At 38.4% G+C, this 20,341-nt stretch overlaps 1 protein-coding gene across 1 annotated transcript in view; it reads left to right on the forward strand.

Moving 5' to 3' along the window:
* CDK14 (cyclin dependent kinase 14) overlaps positions 1 to 20,341 on the forward strand; it is a 513,373-nt gene that overhangs the window by 114,496 nt on the left and 378,536 nt on the right. The window contains exon 3 of the mRNA XM_006084938.3: positions 11,934 to 12,179. Coding sequence (XP_006085000.1) covers positions 11,934 to 12,179 — 246 coding nt within the window. The remainder of the gene's footprint in view (positions 1 to 11,933; positions 12,180 to 20,341) is intronic.

Raw genomic sequence — 20,341 nt, forward strand, 5'->3', positions numbered from 1 at the left:
ACATTAATAATGCATTTAAATTTTATTAAAAAGATGGTTATTGTAGGTGAGGAGATGTGAGTTGTCTTTATTTATGTAGCCACCTGTCTCAGAATAAGAAGAGAGTACACAATTTTATTTCTCCTTCAGGAAAGGAATTTAAAAATATTTATAATACTTATATTTAAATGCTGTCCATATGGTTTTCAGGGGAAAGAAATCCAGGCCCTAATGGAACAGCCAGTACCTCCAGCAGTGTCTTTTCGGTTTCCATTTTTAATGTTACTGTGCCTTTGGATGCTTTATTTTACATGAGAGACAGAATAGGGAGCTACAGACATTTGAAAGGAATAAGTATGAAGGAACAACTAGCCTGGCTCCCTACAAAGAAGCTATGGGTGGTGCAGGGAAACTCAGAAGAGAAACAAAACAGAATTGAGAAGGCACCTGACTATTGTTTGCACAGCCTTTGAGACATGACAGCCACTCCAGTCCTCAATGCTGTTAAAAACCCTCAAATTCCAAGCCAATGTGTACAGGTAGAAAGCATCCTGCACCATGTTATTGATTCAAGCCTCTATGAATCTGTGCTCAGCCTGATCTGTTTATTATTAGTGCTTCTGACATGGTAGGTGTTTTTATTTTATTTTTAAATATATTTTTATTGATTTCAGAGAGGGACAAAAGGAAGAGAGAGATAGAAACATCAATGTTGAGAGAGAATCCTTGACCGGCTGCCTCCTGCACACCCCTTACTGGTTATCGAGCCTGCACCTGGCATGTGCCCTAAAAGGGAATTGAACCATGATCTCCTGGTTCGTAGGACGATGTTCGACCACTGAGCCACCACAGCTGGGCATGGCAGATGTTTTTAAATTGCTTTAAAATGTTTAAATGTTGGTCAGTCCCCTTTGCCAGGTATTTCTCGCCTCTGCACGGTGAAAACACACAGTTTTCCTCTTCTCAAGTAGGGCCCACAACAACATCTAATAAGAAGGAAATCTATATTTTGAACCAGTAAAGTCTGTGGGGGCAGGGGAAACCCTATTTGCAGGCACAGGATTTTCTTTTTCTAGAATAAGAGCTTTAAGGGAATAGTGTCTTGATGAGGAAACTAATTGGCCATGCAGTGTGAGCCACTTTGTAGCTCAGTCCTTCTGTGTTGTTGAGAATGGGAGTTTATTTCCGCCGCAGGGCTGGGAGTGTGTAGGTTGGAATAGGCTTTGCTCTGTGGAATCGCAACAAAGCCACTCCCTTGTGCATGGGGGTTCTCATTTCATGCACCCATTTTTGAGCCCCATGGCTCTCAGTTAGTAGGGGAGAGCAATATAGATGTCAATTCTATTTTGCTTTCCAACGCCATACATTAATTTGGCCATCTGTTACCAATGCTATACTCTTGACTGTCTTTATCATAATGGAATTTTAACCAGCATATAATTGTGGATGTCAAGTGGGGGGGGGGGGTCAGAAAAATCACCTATCTTCTTCTTTCTCCCCTTGAGCTTTTTGGGATATTTAGTAAGTTTTTAGAGGAAACAGTGACCCAGACTTCCACAGAATTGCCATGTCCTTCTGTTTGGGATGAGGTGTTCAGTCTGGGTGGGAAATATTCAGTAATGCCTTGTGGACAAAGGACTTCCCCCCATCCCTGCCCAGGGGAGGATCTGTTTTAGGATGCACTGTACTCTTCACAGATATAAGTTCCTTTTAAAATCTTGTTTCTGGCCCTAACCGGTTTGGCTCAGTGGATAGAGCCTCGGCCTGAGGACTGAAGGGTCCCAGGTTCGATTCCAGTCAACGGCATGTACCTTAGTTGCGGGCACATCCCCAGTAGGAGGTGTACAGGAGGCAGCTGATCGATGTTTCTCTCTCATCGATGTTTCTAACTCTCTATCCCTCTCCCTTCCTCTCTGTAAAAAATCAATAAAATATATTTAAAAAATAAATAAATAAAATCTTGTTTCTGGATCCTGAAGTGACTTCCTTCTATTTTTTTTTCTCCAAAGGTACTAAATAAACTCTGGTAAATAAAGAGCAAAGCAAGATTTTGGGTTCAATTCTCCTTAGAATAATTTTGTGGTATTTTTTCCCCATAGATATGGTGACCAATGGCAAAACAATGCTTCTGTAACAAAACATAAATCCATACATTTCTATGCAGGAAGTAATGTTACATTACTGTTATAGCCTATGTATATTTTTCTGTTTCTATTCCTCACCCTGATCCTATTGATTTTTTAAAATTTATAAATATACTTGGTATACCTTATCAAAACACTTTATTTCAGAGTTCAAAATTATGTTTAAAGGATTATCTGAAGTTACCATGATCTTTTGTGGGACATTTTAGCAAAATAGTTACCCAAGGACTATTGAAATAATTATTGGCCATATTGTACCTAGAGACTGAAGCAAATTTTGCCTCTGAAAGGCTGGACCTCTCTCATAATCTCAGTCCCTTATTTGACCAGAGTATCAGAACCTGTCATTACACAGTTTAGAGCACTGGCCTCACACTTTAAGGTGCACAGAGATCCCCTGGGGATCTTGTTAACATTTAGGGTTTGACTCAGTGGGACTGTGGGAAGGGCAGGGGGACAGGGTTTGAAATCCCAGGTGATGCCAATGCTTGATGGTCTGCAACCAACAAGGGGTTAGCGAATATTCCAGATAAAATTCTTATCCCCAAAGATGACTACATTCTGGAAAACCTATGTAGGCCACAAGTAACAATAGAGACGGTACTTCTATCTTTGCTGTGAGTGTTCATTGAACTTACATTTAAATTTATCATTATGACTTGGACGAAATAAAGAACCCAGAGGTCAGTAAATATATGTAGCCTATGAATAAATGTCAGTACATATGTAGCCTATGTACCCTTTATATATAAATCAAGTGTATAGTTGTAACAGAAGGGGAAGCAACTGCATACAGTTATTTTAGCAATATATAATAAACATTTAAGCTGCTTGGAAAACTACCTAAATATTTCATAATAGAATTAGCAAAGTTATTATCAAGCCTCTTGGTGGTCATCACTGAGGCCCAGTAGGGGTGGTAACAAAACTACAGTCACTGAATCGGCCGCATGAAGGAATGTGGAGTCCTCAGGGGTTATCCATTCAGCATGTCCCTTAGCCATGGATTCAGGACTGCAATTGAAATTAGGTCAGACCCCAAAGAAACTGGTCAGTAGAAAAATAAGCACTTTTAAATTAAATCACAATAATAGGCTGAATTCTGGTGAGTGGGAACAGCTGGGGAAAGCCTTTTCATGGGCTGGGAAAGATCTAGACTCAGAAGGCGCCTTATTGTTATATAGTTTTCTTAGGGCTGATTTTTTAAAAATGGCCAATGTTTAGTTAAAGGGGAATGCTTGCAATAAGTTAAGCAATCCATTTTTGAGTAAATATTAACAGAACACCCATTCCATGCTGTCCTTTGGGCTTTGGAGACATTAAAGAAATGGAAGATATGGTTTCTGTTTACAGTCTGGCCATAGAAATAGAATGAACGCATGGGAAACAGAGCAAAACAAAGACCTCCTCCTACCCCAGCAAAATTAACCAAACACATGACAACAAATTTCACAGTTGTGTGTGATAGCATATAAGACAGCCTATATTTAAGTGACAAATGATGAGATACAATCTAAAAATGACATAACTTCTTATCTAGTTGACCTATTTAAAATTATTTACCATCTGTAAACTGCTGCCTACAGTTTATTGTATTCAAGCAGTAAAAGATCTTAAGAGTTATTTACTCCAACTGTCTCATCGTACAGATGAAAAAACTGAGCCCCAGAGAGTTTAAGTGACTTATTCTGACTTGTGTGAGCAGCAGGATTGCCTGTGCACTGTGCATTAACTACAGTTCTGAAGGTGATTTGGGGCAAGATCTTGGTTCTGGTAAAATACAGCTGTAAGTAAAAGTACACTCATGCATATATCCCTTTACATACATATAGCTAACACATCCTAAATCTTTGTCCCATATAGCCATTCGCACTGCCACCTCTACACACACACACACACACACACACACACACACACACACACACACACGAGAAAAGAAAAGAAAAAAAGAGACTACAACAAAAGAGAAGACAGTATGCTTTTAGGTCTTACAGGTTTAGGCTAGAGATGAAGGTGGCTGTCATGAGTTATGATTTCATTTCCATTAGGAATCCCCACTCCCACCCTCACCCCAAATACCTTGTTGACCTACCTAATAGTTGAAAAATAGTTTAAAAAAAGATCAGGGATTTATTTTGATCTTTGTGATGATTTTTTCTTCATCTTTTACAAGAGATGAAGCTTTTTACTCTATATTGCTTAAAGTTCAAATAATTCTGGGAGAAGTAGTACTCTCATTTTAGTGTTCAAAAACTTGTAAATGACTGATGGTGGTTTTTAAAAAATATATATTTTTATTGATTTCAGAGAGAGAAAGAGAGAGGGAGAGAGAGATAGAAACTTCAATGCTGAGAGAGAATCATTGATCAGTTGCCTCCTGCACGGCCCCCACTGGGGACTGAGCCTGCAATCCGGGCATGTGCCTTGACTGGGAATTGGACTGTGGCCTCCTGGTTCATAGTCGAAGCTCATCCACAGAGCAACACTGGCTGGGCTTATATGTGTGTGTGTGTGTGTGTGTGTGTGTGTGTGTGTGTGTGTTATCAGGAGCAGATTTTGAGAGTTGAGAGAAGATATTGAGTAAGAGAAATCCATCAGGCCCACACTGGGTAATGAGTGAAGGGAAAAACAAATTAGAGTTATTTTGTGAATATCAGAAGACCATGACTTAGCTCACTATCTGATGCATGATGTATATTTGCTGTGGGTCAACTGGAATCTTTGAAACTAATCCTTTTTCTGGTGTCTGCCTTCATGAAAAGTGTGGAGTGTACGAGGTAGAGAGAAGACCACATTCTGAACTCAGGAAAATGCCGATTACCAGCAAATGGTTGATTTAAAGGGACAATTTTCAGCCCAAATGAATTCACTTGAGATGAATGCCAACCTTAACTGAATTAAGTTGTGTTCTTCCCAGTCCACTGCTGTGAGTGTGGTAGCCCGTCGTCTGGATTTTACAGCGCTCCAAGCTGAAATTGTAGGTCAAACTGTGACTTTTGGAGCCTCCGACACTGTTTGACTTTCTAACAATTTTTACTGAGATTTGAGTCTGCTAGTTTGTGTAGAGACCCCTGTTAATGATGAGTGAACCAAAATAATTGATTCGGAGGAACACCTGGATGTCTGGGTGCTTCTCTAACCTTGTTTGAAATTCTAGCCTCTATTGAATTTGCTGGAAGAAAAAAGAAGATCAGGGATTTATTTTGGTCTTTGTGATGATTTTTTCTCTTTATCTGTTTTCAAGTACCAGGAGACATCCCTGCTTATGTAAATTTTGTCACTTCAGTTTCTAAATGGAACAAGGAAGTGTGAAAAAATGCAGTTACAGAGAAACTAGATCCTTGATTCCTGTTAATATTGGAATGCCTACTGTTTTCAGGCAGCACTGATGGGACAGCTGCCTACTGTGATTGGGTGTGGGCAGAGGTACCAAAGGTGTTTTCTTCTGAACACATGATTTGAGAAAACCATTTTAACCTATGAGTTACTTTCTATGAGTTAGTAGAAAACCTTTACCAGATCCTTGACACAGAAATTTGAAGGAAAAGGTGCTCTTGGGGGCTCTAAAACAAGGAGAGAAAACCAGTCATTGCCCTTTGGAGAAGACAATCATCTTGTTGAGATTAAAGTATTTCTTAAAGAATCATTACAACCCCGAGTTTGCAATATATTGGAGTGAAATAAATGCACAGTCACTGAGGTGAATTCTTAATACAGGATTGGTCTGCGTGCATGGGGTTTAATCAACAAAGGTTCTGAACAAAGGTAATTTTGAGAAGAGTCTTGAATAATATACTCAGTTTGTGGCTTGGTGTTGGTGTGTCCCATGCTGAGGGCACAAGCAATGAATGTGTGAAGGACAGTGGAAGCTGATGGGGTGTGGAATGTCCAAGGGTCTCCGTGCCTGAAACAGTGGCTTTTGTGCTTGGCCAAGTTCCCCAAGTCCTTAAAACTATATATAGCTAATATAATTTTACAAACCATATTTTCAATCTATTTAAGCATTAGTTATTGACAATTAAATTTCTTTAATTTCAAGCACTAATTTAGTGTGATTATGTTAACATATTTCTCCTTAAAGAAAACATGAATGCACAGATCAGATTATTGCAGGTTATTTCACTGCACTATTATCCTAATTTAAAATACCAACACTGTTGGTTTAATTTCAATGTCATTTCTATATTTCTTTGTATATCTTTCTAGAGTACAGATCTTCTTATTTTAGATTCCTTCCAGGGATTTCAGTAATAATATTTCTTGAATCTTCTTGGTGTCGCATGATGTTTGCAAATCCAGGAGTAAAACAATGCCTGCTCAGAATGCCCAGGGTTATAGGGTCTGAGGTGTGGACTGTTGGGGTCTTGGTTGCTTTTTCCAGAGTGATTCAGATCTGAGTCACTGGTTAGCGGTGAAGTTGAGTTTTCTTTCTAAGGGTTAAATTTCCCATAGTTATTAAAATTTAACTTATTTCCAAAGGAACACTTTCCACATTGGTTTCACATAAGTTTTCTTTACTGTCTGGTATCTCTCCACCAGATATACGTATTCTTTGTAAAACATTGGTTAGATGACATCATATATCCTTTAGCCTACTATTGTGTAGTATTGACCTGGTCTGTCATCATTGGAACATCCTGTGTTGCTGATCTTTCTACACTTTTACTGCTTAGACTCTCTCTCCACAGGCTCTGATCAATCATTCTTATTCTTGGAACAGTTCCTCCTTTTTAGGCTTACTCATAGTTCCATGAGTTAAAAAACCAACCATGTCCTATTGTATTCAGCCTTCCTTTGCAACTGCCACTTGCCCTTTATATTAACTTTTCTCTCTTGAAATCATAACAGGCTCTTGGTTTTTCAATAACTCAACTGGTTTCATTTAACTGTAGCTTTATTTTCCTTTTGATGCTTAAATACGTCATCGCAGTTCAACCAGTAAGAACCCTGATAGGCAGACTCCTTTGTCCTTCTAGCATTATCCCTGGCATTTTGGAAAGGATCCCAGTTTTCTGGTAACAGCTGGATATTCTGCCCTGTGAACTGGAATCAGGTCACCTTCCCAGGAGTCCTCCTTTTTCATAGTAGAGAATTGGAACATAGACCAAAATCTGGGCACTAGGAGTATAAGTGAAAGTTAGTAGTGGATCAAAAGGCTATACTATTTGGTGGTTGGAAAAAATATGCCTTATTGAGGTTATGGGTTCCCATTAATTTTTTCCAACTGGACATATCATGCTTCTGCCCTCAGGTTTCCTTATAGTATGAGGTTTTATCTGTCATCAAGACTTTCTGCGCCACTGACCATAACCATTTTGTTGTGGGAAGAAAGACAGAGTCTATTTGGGGAGGGAGAGGTTTGTTCAGATTGCTGACAGGTTGATAGAAGGATTCAAAGGAAGATTGAGCACCAGGGAGTAGTGCCAATGCGTAATCTGGTTTCTAGAACCTTCTTTCATTGCCAGGACTCCAGTCTGCTCACTCTTCTCCTCAGGTACCCTGAACAGGTCAATGATTTTATTCCATGAGCTGCCAGAAATGGCAGCTTTCTGGGGAAATGAGTACGATTCTTACTTTTTACCTTGCCTGTGTCCTTCTCTAGACTAAACCCTGCTCTTTCCTCTTTGGGGTCTTCAGGGTGAGTTGCCCCAGAAGCTCCTGAGGTCAGACACAAGGCCGCTTTCTCCTATTTTTTCAGAAGGGCCTGGATTCTGCTTCTGGTTGTGCTGGTGGTTAACAGAGACGGCCAGGTCATGTTTAAGTTGTTTGTCTCAGAGATTGGAAACTTGAAACTTTTCCAGAATAGTCACTTCGCCCTGCGTGGAAAACTCAAGTATAGATTACTTTCCTGGAGGAAGATGCATACACGAAGCCGGTGCCGATACTGGTATTATTCACATACACCCCGAGCGAAGTGGAGACCAGCATAAACTATGTATAAACTTAATTATGTGCAGAACTTGCTCCTGGGCTTTGTCATGCTGCTGGAGGTGCACCAGGCAGAACACTCTCCATGGGTAGGCATTTACTGACACTGGTCACAGAATCATCACTTGTTTTCTCCTGGATCTGATACAGTGGATCAAATTCGGAAAGTGGTATCTGCAGCATGTTCCTAAGAACATTCTGCTCAAATGGCAAAGTGCTTCAAGCAGTTTCAGTAAAGTGAGTGTATTAGTTTTCCATTGCTGTGTTACACGTTACCACAGACTTACCAGGTTATGCTCTCAGTTTCCGAAGGTTAGAAGTTTAGGCATGGCATAAGCTGGTTGCTCTGCCTTAAGTCTTATTGGGCTGAAATCAAGGTATTGGGTGTGGTTGTGGATCACACCTGGGGCTCAGGATTTTCTTACATGCTCACTAGTTGTTGGCAGAACTTGTTTTCTTGTGGTTGTATTACCGTGGTCCCCATTTTTCTGCTGGCTGTCAGCCAGTGACCACTCTCAGCGCTTGGAGGCTGCCCCACAGATTGTGCCATGCAATGTTTGCTCTCTCACTAGCTAGCCAGATCACACCTCTCTTTTCTGTGACTAGCTGGAGAAAATTCACTGCTTTTGGAGGGTTTTCCTGATTAGATCAGGCCCTCCCAGGATAATCTATTTGCTCTATCACATAACATAATCCTGGTGACATTTGTCATTTATCCCCTGCTAATATTTTGTGCTATGGCTGTGTTGGTGTACATGTACTACAACTTTATGTTTTATAGTAAAACTAGAGGCCCGTTGCAGGAAGATTCCTGCAAGAATAGGGCTTCCTACGGCTGGAACGAAGCAGAGAAGGGAGTGAAACCCGCTGAGGCAGGCTTTGCTCCCCTCTCCGCCGCCGGCTTGTTTTGCCCCTGCCTCCCTCTGCCACCCAGCTTGTTTCGCTCCTGCCTCCGCCTCCCGGCTTGTTTTCGGCTGCCTGGCTTGCTACGCTCACAGCCGGTATATGCAAATTAATCACCATCTTTGTTGGCGGTTAATTTGCATATTGCGCTGATTAGCCAGTGGAAGGCGTAGCGAAGGTATGGCCAATTGCCATGTTTGTCTATTATTAAACAGGATTTTCCCCATGTACCTAGGAAAAATTTCCCCATATATTTTCCTATAAATATAGAAAAAAAGAGTATTCTATCTAGTAAAGCCTCTTTTACTAAGATAGTTCAAAGACATTCTACTCATAATAAGTAGAATGTAGGGTTGAATAGAATGTACTGTATTTTTCTTGGCAAAATTAAGAGATATTTTTGTGGGATTTATGCTTCCTGGTGCTTCTTTTAAGGATAGAGTTGGAGTCCAAACATGGTCACCATTTCCCCATTATTTATGTATCAATTCAATCCCCATTTATATCTTTTTATATCATCACTCTGTACACATCTGTCATCTCATTTGTTTTATATAAACATCTGTAAATCTTCTTTTAAATGAAGTAAGAAACAATATTTTCTGGCTGAAATGTAGAGATTAGCTTCTTTCTGAAAGTGTCACAGTAAATTGAAGATCCATGAATTGGTTCCTGTGCTTGGTTTTTTATTCTTTAATTTTTGCTTCTTTCAGCCATGTTTTGTAGTTTCTGTCTATAGATCTTGCATGTATTTTGTCAGATTTATCACGAAATATTTTGTTGTTTGAAGCTGTTATAAATTGATTTTTAATTTTAAATTTCTGATTGTTGCTACTATGTAGAAATACAAATGATTTTTGCATGTTGATTTTATATCTTGCAACCTTGACAAACTTATTAATTCTAGTGGCCTCTTTTTTGGTAGATTTCTTTGGATTTTCTACATAGACTATAGTGGTTTTCTGTGAATAAAGTTGGTTTTATTTGTTCCTTTCCAATGTGAATGCTTTTTATTTCCTTTTCTTGCTTTGTGGCATTGTCTAGAACTTATACAATGTTAAATCAAAGTGATGAGAGTGGACATCCTTGATTTGTTCCTATAAAAGATATGATGTCCTCATTTACTTAATTAGAATCCAACTTGTGCATAATAGTTGAGACATACTCTTACGACAGAGTTGATGCTGAATAACACAGAATTTGGTGTTTTTTTCTGTATATTTCATTGTGTTCTACATTTATGTCTGTATCTGACTGCACGTACATCTGTATCTATCGATATCTATTCATACAGCTGGATACATTAATTCCCGTATGAAATCATTCTATATATATTACTCAGACACTATAGTGTTACTTTAACAAATATAGGATTATCTGAATTATCTTCTGTTTTCCTGCCTTGTAAAATAGGGATGTAGTAACTTCACAAGAAGAAAAATCTTTAAAAGCAAATTCAGAGTTATGTTTTCTCTAGAGAGAATAATAAAGCTACCCAGCTTCTCAGGCAAGCTAGAGGCCATAAAGTTATTGAGTAAGAACAACTAAATCTCCAGAGTACAGGGAGAATGAGTTAGAACATAAAGTTGAAAACAAAGAGCAAAAGTCAGAGAGACTAAAATAAGATGAGAGAGTGGGGGAGGTGTGTAGAAAGAGGGGTTGGAGAAATTGGGAAGGGAATAGGGCTCTGGCGGAGTAATGTGAGCCAAATCTTGTAATGTATTAGACAGTGTTTTTCTTTTACAGTATTATTCCTTTTCACCCATTAGTTTTGCTATTTAAAAGATGTTAATTTTTAATTTTTCAACATCTCTAGCCATATTAAGGTTTTAATATACCCCATTCAAGTTTGGAGATGAAGTCAAGATGGGGGCAGATTTCAAACACACATATTCAAGCATAAAACTTTTGAAAAACATAATGATCTTTTTCTGTATCTTGTGTTAGCTGCTTCCATGATGACCCACGAGTTAATATAATGATCTGATTTAGCTCAGCTGTTGTTTTCTTTTTATTAAGGCAAGTCTATCCAACTGTTTTTTAAAAATATATGTTTTTATTGATTTCAGAGAGGAAGGGAGAGGGGGAGAAGGATAGAAACATCAATGATGAGAGAGAATTATTGACTGGCTGCCTCCTGCACTCCCCCTACTGTGGATGAGCCCACAACCCTGGGCTCTGAATCGAACCTTGACCTCCTGGTTCATAGGTTGATGCTCAGCCACTGAGCAACACCGACTGGGCTATCCAACTCTTAATGATTCATAAATAATCCCACTAGTAGTCAGAGTAAAATCGGGGACAGAGTTCAAGAACCACCTTGGGGCACTAAGAGTCTAGGCCTTATGAAAACCTGTTTTAGGGGTCAGATTCTACTGTCAGCCTTGAGTATAAGCAGAGTGATTATGAGGAATTTTTCACATTGTAATTTAAGCTGGTGTAGTGTTAGATTGTGACCTTTTTAGGTCTCTCCCAAAATTAAAAGTGGCATGCTTTTTGGAATAACAAACCAGCATTGTGTTTGTGTGTGTGTGTGTGTGTGTGTGTGTGTGTGTGTGCTTTAAGATTCTTATAGACACTTTAATTTTGTTCTCCATCAATCAGTCATCCATGTGGATAAAACTCTATTGTATTACAGCCACACCTGGTCAATATAATTTACTCAAAAATTAAAATATATAGTCCATTTTACTAAATTATGTTTTTCTGCAAAAAGCCATGCTGCTATGTTAAAATTAGTTGATTATTTATCTTCTAGACTGAAAAGAAAATTTTAAAAAACGTATTTTTCTTCTTTATTGATTTTCCTGGGGTGACATTGGTTAATCAAATGATATCGTTTTCAGGCATATAGTTCTACAATACATTATCTGTATATTGTATTGTGTGTTCACGATCCCAAGTCAATTCAGCATATTTTTGATATTAAAGTCCCAGAGGAGAGTTATGGGTTTAATTTCTTCTTTCTTTTTCCCCCAGATATGTGTCACAAAGATGTCTACACGGAACTGCCAGGGAATGGACTCAGTGATCAAACCCCTGGACACAATTCCTGAGGATAAGAAAGTCAGGGTCCAGAGGACACAGAGCACTTTTGACCCATTTGAGAAACCGACTAATCAAGTAAAGAGAGTGCACTCGGAGAACAATGCTTGCATTAACTTTAAGACCTCCTCCACTGGCAAAGAGTCTCCTAAAGTTAGGCGGCACTCCAGCCCCAGCTCGGTAAGTGCAGTCTTTTATCAGAGGGTAAACCGAAGGAGTAGCCCTCTTAGGAGAGTAGCATGCTGTGCTGGAAGAGCGCAGGTGGCTTCATCAGTGCATTTTGATGCATTCTCTCTCAGGGTTTAATGTCTTGGCAAGGAGAGAGTGTGCTCCAGCAAACTATACACAGACTCTTTATTCATAAGCACCCAGCAAGCAAATGAGAAATGGTTCAACTTATTTTTGGAAAAATAATTTTTTCTAGTTGTTTTCAGTTAGAAGAATTTACAGTTAAAAATCCTTTGATATGTCAAACCCTTGGAGAGGATATTGAACTTTGCTGTGTGGGCAGTAAGTACAGTTTTGAATTTGGCAAGTCCACAAAGTATGTAATTTCAGAATAAATGTTAAAATTTATCCACTTGTCTCAGTCCAGTTTGTTTTCGGTGTAAAGATTTTAAAATTTAAGGGCTAGACATTGAATCTTCTTAACGAGAAATCTTTTTATTATAATAGAATGTTCTAAACTCAAACTATATCAAGTTTTGCCTTTTGACCTAAGGAGGAATAAATATCTGAGGTGATTTCTGCTTTTGACTGTAAAATTTTTCTACTGAAACTCATATTTCCAAGACTAGCCCGCATTAACATTGTAAAAAATCCTTATATTTTAAGTTAAGCAATTTTTAGATTTAACTTACATTTAAAAACCTTTTGAATAGATGCTCTTAAAAGGTAAGAGGAGAACGCCAAGAGAATTTTGACTCTTCATCTTGCTGAGAAACACATGCCATTTCACAAATTTTAAATATTAAATTCCATGAGAGCCGAAACAGAGCAAGAAATGTCAACTGCTAGAAGAGTATTGACACTTCAATTTAATTACACTCTATGACACCGCACAAACTTTGTGTCACATTTTGTGTGAATGAAGCTGAAATAAATGTTATTCATGCAACATTTGTGAGGATAATTGATTATCTGCTTTTACCCAAATTAGCCCCGTCATCTTGTGATTGCGAGGCAGCTTCCATGTAGGTCACAGAAATATATTACTGACTTCCAGGAGAACTTTTAGACTTAGTGTCATTTAGGAGAAATGAAAGGAGTTGTAAATGATAAAGCCTATGTATGGAAAGAGAATTACATATACTTTATATTTATCTTAATATTATATTAACCTATAAATGGTATATAGAAATGGCATTTTCAAATACTAGTCAGGCATACTTACACTAAAAATTATTTACTATTTAAACGAAATTTACATTTAGCTAGTCCTATTTTTTTATCTGCAATACTAGTTACAATCTAATGCTGTGCTATTTCTTTTGTTGCTCAAATTGTTCCTGCCTTGCCATTGGCAGCTCCATGTCCTTTTGAGATGTCTTCATCCCTTTGTTTATTTTTTGAGTACTTCCTTGCTTTCTGGTCCTATGGGATAGTCTTGGCTTATATTGTACTTTCCAAGCCCCAGACCTAGGTCAGTTATTTCTCTAAAGAGCCCTGGCTCCACTTATTGGAAAATGGTATGTAGAAACCAGGATGTGGGCCTGGCCATGCTTGTTGATACTGGGGGGTCATGTAGTTTTAAAGATCAGTATATCATAGTATAAATAACAATGGGGTTTCAACATTTAATTTTAATATTTTAAGTAAGGAATTAATTAAAATCCTTATCAAAGAAAGTTGAAACTTGCCTGGTGCTCTCTGTATTTCTCTTTAAAGTTAGATTTTATTTTTATTAAAGTAATGCTTGAACATAGTTTGAAAGATCAAGTAGGAGAGGATTCTGGGAGGTTAGGCAGTGACAGGTTTTGAAACTCCTTATCTAATTAGAGCAACTAGTATAGTAAAAACAGAACAATGGATAATATTGGCAACAAATACATGGTGGGGCAAAAGTAGGTCTATAGTTGTTTGTATGGAAAATAATGCAATAAGTATTAATAATTCAAGAATGAACTCTCTGTTTTGCATGCTCACAACTGTAAGCCTGCTTTTATCCCACCCTGTATAGCAGAGAAGGTATCTCCATGAACCTCAGAATAGGAGTGAGGGGAACAAACGACGAACAGCTTTAAGAACTGCGTGGTACCTGAAAGTGGGGGAAGAAACTCAGGGAAGGCAAGGGGCAGGTGACTACTCTCAGAGCTGGGAAACCTCTACCTTGCCATCAGTGTGGCTTTCTGGCAGCTCCGTGGGCCATTCTTAGGACAGTGACAGCAACTGGGAGGGGACTTTGAAGCTCCTCTGAGTGGATGAGTGCAAGGAGACCATAGAGTGGTCTATTGGTATTGGAGTAGTCTGCTGGTCTTTCTCCTGTGACTTCCCTAGACCAGCGATTTTTCATCTCATGGCACACACATAAACTAATTACTAAAATTCTGCTGCACATCCAAAAATATATTTTTTGCCAACCTGACATAAAAAAGGTATACTTTTGATTCATTTATACCAGACTGTTGTTGTGTTAGCTGTTGTTGTTCTTTTTATTTGACAGTCTAAAGAAAAAGAGGTCAGTACCCCTGACTAAATAGTCAGGTATTGTGTATTTTAAAAATTCTTGTGGCACACCTGTTGAAGGTCGTTGTTCTAGAACAAAGTCCTGCATTGAATAGAAAGCGCTGGAGTAGACTTCTGTGGAGGGTATGTTCAGTAGGGGCAAAGAAAAGAGAAGATCCAGAAAGAAGTGTTGGAGAGAAACAGATGGGCGAAGATAGTATGTGCTAAATTGACTTTTTTTTTAACTTCATGAAAATAAAGAAGTTTATTTCTTAAAACTAGGAAAGCTATTTGGACCACACCCCTCTATTCTTTTTTTCTATTTAAAAATATATTTTTATTGATTTCAGAGGGGGAGAGAGAGGGAGAGAGATAGAAACATCAATGATGAGAGAGAATCATTGATTGGCTGTCTCCTGCATGCCCCTTACTGGGAATCAAGCCCGCCATCCAGGCATGTGCTCTTGACTGGAATTGAATCCAGCACCCTTTAGTCTGCAGGCTGATGCTCTATCTGCTGAGCCAAACCAGCTAGTGCCCCCCCCCTCTATTCTTAACAGAAAAATTAATGTTACTTAAAAATAATCAATAGAAAAATTCCTGATTGAATCCCATACAAAATTATGGGGCGGGGGGGGGGGGGGCGGGGGGAGACTAAGGAGCTGAATAACATCCTTACATATCATGAAAGCAAGCAAGTGGATTTTTAAAGGTATATTTGGAAAATCCAAAAGAATCAATGGAACTACTACAAAAAAATGAGAGAAGTTACACAAGTAGCAAGTTATAAAATCCAATACAAACTTTTATAAAAACTGTTGTAGTTCAACCAGTGTGGCTCAGTGGTTGAGCATTAACCTGTGAACCAGGAGGTCATGAGGTCATGGTTTGGTTCCCGGTCAGGGCAAATGCCAGAGTTGTAAGCTTGATCCCTAGTGTGGGGTGTGCAGGAGGCAGCTGATCCATGATTCTCTCTCATTATTGATGTTTTTATCCCTCTCCCTCCCTCTCTGAAATCAATAAAAATATATTTTAAAAAGCTGTTATAGAAACTGTTATACATACCACATCTTCCTAACAGTGTGTACATCTCTATACATGTTCACATGCTGGTCATTCTCTATGTCAGGAGTCATGACTGAAATCAAGGTGACTTTAGTGAGCGTCACATTCATCTATACCTCCTGATACAGTTCAGATAGTGGCACTTTAAAATTCAGGCAAAATGTAAAGAATGTGGTTTCATATAAATTGGTTTATTTCAAGAGGTGTTTGACAGATTTTGTTGGTTTGTTTCAGACATTTTATGAGTGCCTGCCTTTCCTGGGCCTAGTCCCTGGGTAGTGTTTAGTACTGTCACTGACAGGACGGACTTTCCCTCCCCTTTTCCTGTCACCTCCTCCAGCCCAGCTGTGCCCTCCAATAGCTAGAACTGTTGGGAGAGCTGTAGGAGACTGCCTGCCCGTCTTGCTGGCCCAGTTTAGAAGGGATTTTATTGAGCTGTGCTGTCATCATCTGGACTTAAAGAGAACATAGTTTCAGATATTCAAATTCAGGTTACTGTCCTCTACACATTCCAAAAATTATTCAAAATTTACATGCTTCTATTACCAAAACCAAAACGAACAAAAACCCCTGTGATAGGCAGGCCAATCTTCAGAGGGGGAGGGAGGTGCAAACTTGAAAACGAGAACTCCGCTTCAGTGCTCAATGGCCATCCTTGGGGGTCTCATCTTGGCACTGCCCTTCTTGTGGGGACTAGACAGTTCCCAGACAGAACCAAGCCCCCTGTCAGGTTGTCACCACACATGGTGCTTGGCTCTATCCCTCTGTCCAGCATCGACATCTACTTTGTAACCAAGTTACCCATCAAGTATGGGTTACCTTAGTGTGACTGTGTTTAATGGGGCTAGAAGTGCAGAATGATAGAATCTGTTCTGGAGATCAAAGGCAGAAGAAAAATTAGCCAACATGGTGTTCACTTCAAATCCTGGTTGTTTAACGAGGTCACATAGTTCTGGTGGAATCCTACCACCTTCTCCCCATACCTACGCTCACAATTATAGTAATAGAGTGGTGATTCTTACTTGGGGTTTTCCTCATCAACATTCTTAATCAAGGGGTTATGTATAAAGGTTACAGTCTGTTTCAATGAATTCAGTATGAAACTATGGGCATTCTTATAGCCATGCCACAGTATCGTTACAGTGAACACAGAGGTTATACTCATGTGGTTTATAAACATAAATACAGTTCAGAAACCCACCCCTGCTTTTAGGAATAGGGTTTCAGTAGATGACAGACTTAATCATAATTTAATATCTCTTCCTATTGGGAGGGAGTTAGATCTCCATGTAGATTCGACCAGTGTAGTGGTGGTAAAGAAAATCTGTTTTTGATTCCAGTCAACTTGGTTTGAATTCTTGCTCTGCCATTAGCTGTAGGATCTTAGATGAGCTACTTTGTTTCTCCAGTCTTTAAATTCTTCATGTTCAACTGGGGATAACCATAGAACCAACCGTAAACTGCTCTTGCAGGGATTAATAGGTAATTATTTAAAGTGATGAGCTCAAGCCTCGCACATAGTAAACTTGATATTATCTAGTTTTTGTTGATTCCACAAACCATGAACTAGAACTAGCAAGGTCAGGGTCCAAACACTGTTCAGCTGGAATATTATATTCAGTTCTTTATTATCCATGCCAATGTTCCCCTCCACTGGTCCAGACAATTGACAGTTCTCTGTGCCTTTATTCTGTTAAAAAAAGTATGAACATTATCTCATTAGATTCCATGTCTCTTTGCAGTGTTAGTATCCTTTAGAAATTCCTGATTAGCCCTCCTATTTCCAGTTCTCTAAAGTGCTATCTCAAGCCTGCACTCTAGGGAAGTGATAAGCAGGGAATAATTGCCCCATAAGGCTGTTTCCCATCCATGCAGGCACCTGACAGCAACGAGTCAAAGCTGATGGTCGGGCATCTTTATTTAAATGTGATAATTTAATGAAGTTGCAAGGGAAAAAAAAAGGCAAACCAAAGGCTTGGACTTAATTATTAAACAAAAGAGGACCTCTCCTTCAGAATTCTTAGTTTTGCTCTTTTGATGGGAAGGGTTTTATTATTGGCCTCTTTAAAGACTTAGCACTTGGATTCCTTATTTATTGACATAGCCCTTACAGATCAGAACATTTTTGCATAGGTAAAGTAGGAGACTGACTTTATAAGACTCTAACTCTTAAAGCTCAGACTATCTCATAGACATGGCCTATTCCATAGGCCATTCTTTTGTAGACTAGGACAACTTTCAAACAGGCATTATATGTATGCAATTCATGCTGTGGAGCTAGCATGATTGATCTGTAAGTTACAGTGTATTTCCATAATACTACATATTGGGTTTACAGGGCAAATAACATGGGTTGTATGACCATCAGAGGTGGGGAAATATTACTTTTCTGCCATCACAGTGTTCATAGAATATATTTTAACCATGGCAGTTAATGCATCCAAATCCATTTAATTAGGTAAATAGACTACTTTGTGCCATTATTATTTTCTCTTACTTGATTTTTTTTGTAGATGAATGGGTATGTTTTAAAAAATATTTCCCTTGCTTTTCTAATGGCCTCAATTCAATTTTTTTCAAGTCATAAGTGTAGTGTGATCTGTGTCTCAAAATGATTACATCACTTCTATGATATAAGGCAGTTTATGAAGAGTGAATAATTTTTAGAAAATTGTGCCTTCCCGGCAGATAACATATTCTCTTACACATTTTGTGAGACCGTGTCTTGCACTTGCTCTAAATATGCATTAGCAGTTTATTTCCTAATATGAGCAAAGAGGAGATTTCTTGCTGCTGCTTTTTTACTTCAACTTAGATCAGATTTATTCTTAAAGGAGCACAAAAGCAAATATACAGGCTTTTCAATCTGATTTTAAATAATTTAGAGTGGAACTGGGAACACAGTATTTTCTCCATTGAAGGTCATTTCATACTGAAGTTTAATGTAGGTTTTAAAATTTCTGTTTAAAACTTGGGCCCAGGAGGGTGATGGTAAAGTGCGACATTCGCAAGATGTTTCCCGGTGTTGAAAAATGCATGAGAACATAACCCACACAGGACTAGTCAGGTAATTTTGAACGTAATTTTCCGTTAAATTTTACTTGATTCAACTCAATACATGGTTTATACTTTACAAGTTTCTTAAAGAAAAGAATAGGTGGTCCTTCATCTTTATTAATCCCTTGCTACTATTTATGTTGTTCCTTTTCTAGCTGCCGTTTAATGTCTAACTCATATTACTTTCAAGCTTTCTTCTCTTCCCGTATGTGCACATGTATACATGTATTTACATTTTAATTCATGTATTGATTTGGCTGCATCCCATGGGTCTTAAAATGTCATGTCCTCACTGCCACATATTTATTTATGAGTTTTCCATTTTGACTTTCTTTTTAACCTACATGGCTAAACTATTTAGTTTCCCTTTTATTCTTTATTTCTAATTTATTGTGTTGTGTTCAGAAAAAGTAACTGAATGTTTCTGTGATTTTGAATATTCAGATTTTCTTTGTGGCTAATCTGTGGTCATCTTTTGTGGGTGTTAAATGTGTTCTTGAAAAAAATATTAATATGTGTATTAGATTGAAATGTTAATTCTAATATGCAAGCCCACATATCCCTTACTTATTAGTTGTCTGCTTGCTTTGTTGATGTCTGAGCGATGTATGTCTCCCATTATCATCGTGGGTTTGTTAATTTCTCATTTTATTGCTATTAGCAGTTGTTTCATACATTTCATTGTTTTGCTAATCCTCACTAGAGGAATTCCCCCCCCCCCAATTGTTTTTCAGAGAGTGGAAAGAATGGGGGGGGGAGAGAGAGAGAGAGAGAGAGAGAGAGAGAGAGAGAGGAGAAGAGAGAGAGAGAGAGGTGAGAGAGACACATTGATTGGTTGCCTCTAGAATGTGCCCTGACCAGGGGCTAGGTAGGGAGCAAACCAGCAACCCAGGTATGTGCCCTTGATCGGGAATCAACCCCGTGACCCTTTGGTTCGTTGGCCAACACTCTAACCACTGAGAAACACTGGCCAGGGCTGTTTTATTCATTTCAAAGCTACATTATTTGGCTCAAAGTAGTTTATGATGATTAAATTTCTTGGTGGATTTTAATGAGATATAATAATTTAATCCATTTGTTTTGCATAGGCTGTCTTCCATCAATATTGCTAATAGTACCTGATTTTGCAAAAATATTTATTTTTGCTTTGTTTGGACTTGACTTCTTATTTTATGATGTTTCACTTAACATTCTTTCCTATTGAGTACCCGCCTCCTTTAGCCTCTTACTTTTACCCCCTTTCCTCTGTTTCCTTGCAATTGTTTCTTTTATTCCCTTTCCTCCCAAATTTGTTTGGAATTTGTACATCTTATTGATATTGCTCTAGGGATTAACTCCAAGAGTTTAGAAACATCTAAAACTTAAACAGTTGTGGTTAATCAGTATCAGCAGTCAATCCAGTGAATCTCACCATGCTTTATTTCTCCTATCCTACTGTTTCTTGCCTTCCTGCAACAATTCCCCCATCACTCCAGCTTCATCTTATATTGAGATAGCATGGAATTTTATATCTAGATTTTTTTATTAAAATTTTTTTAAATTAAATCTTTATTCAG

This window comes from Myotis lucifugus, unplaced genomic scaffold (assembly GCF_000147115.1).
Source record: "Myotis lucifugus unplaced genomic scaffold, Myoluc2.0 scaffold_15, whole genome shotgun sequence".
In the NCBI taxonomy this organism is placed as follows: Eukaryota; Metazoa; Chordata; class Mammalia; order Chiroptera; family Vespertilionidae; genus Myotis; species Myotis lucifugus.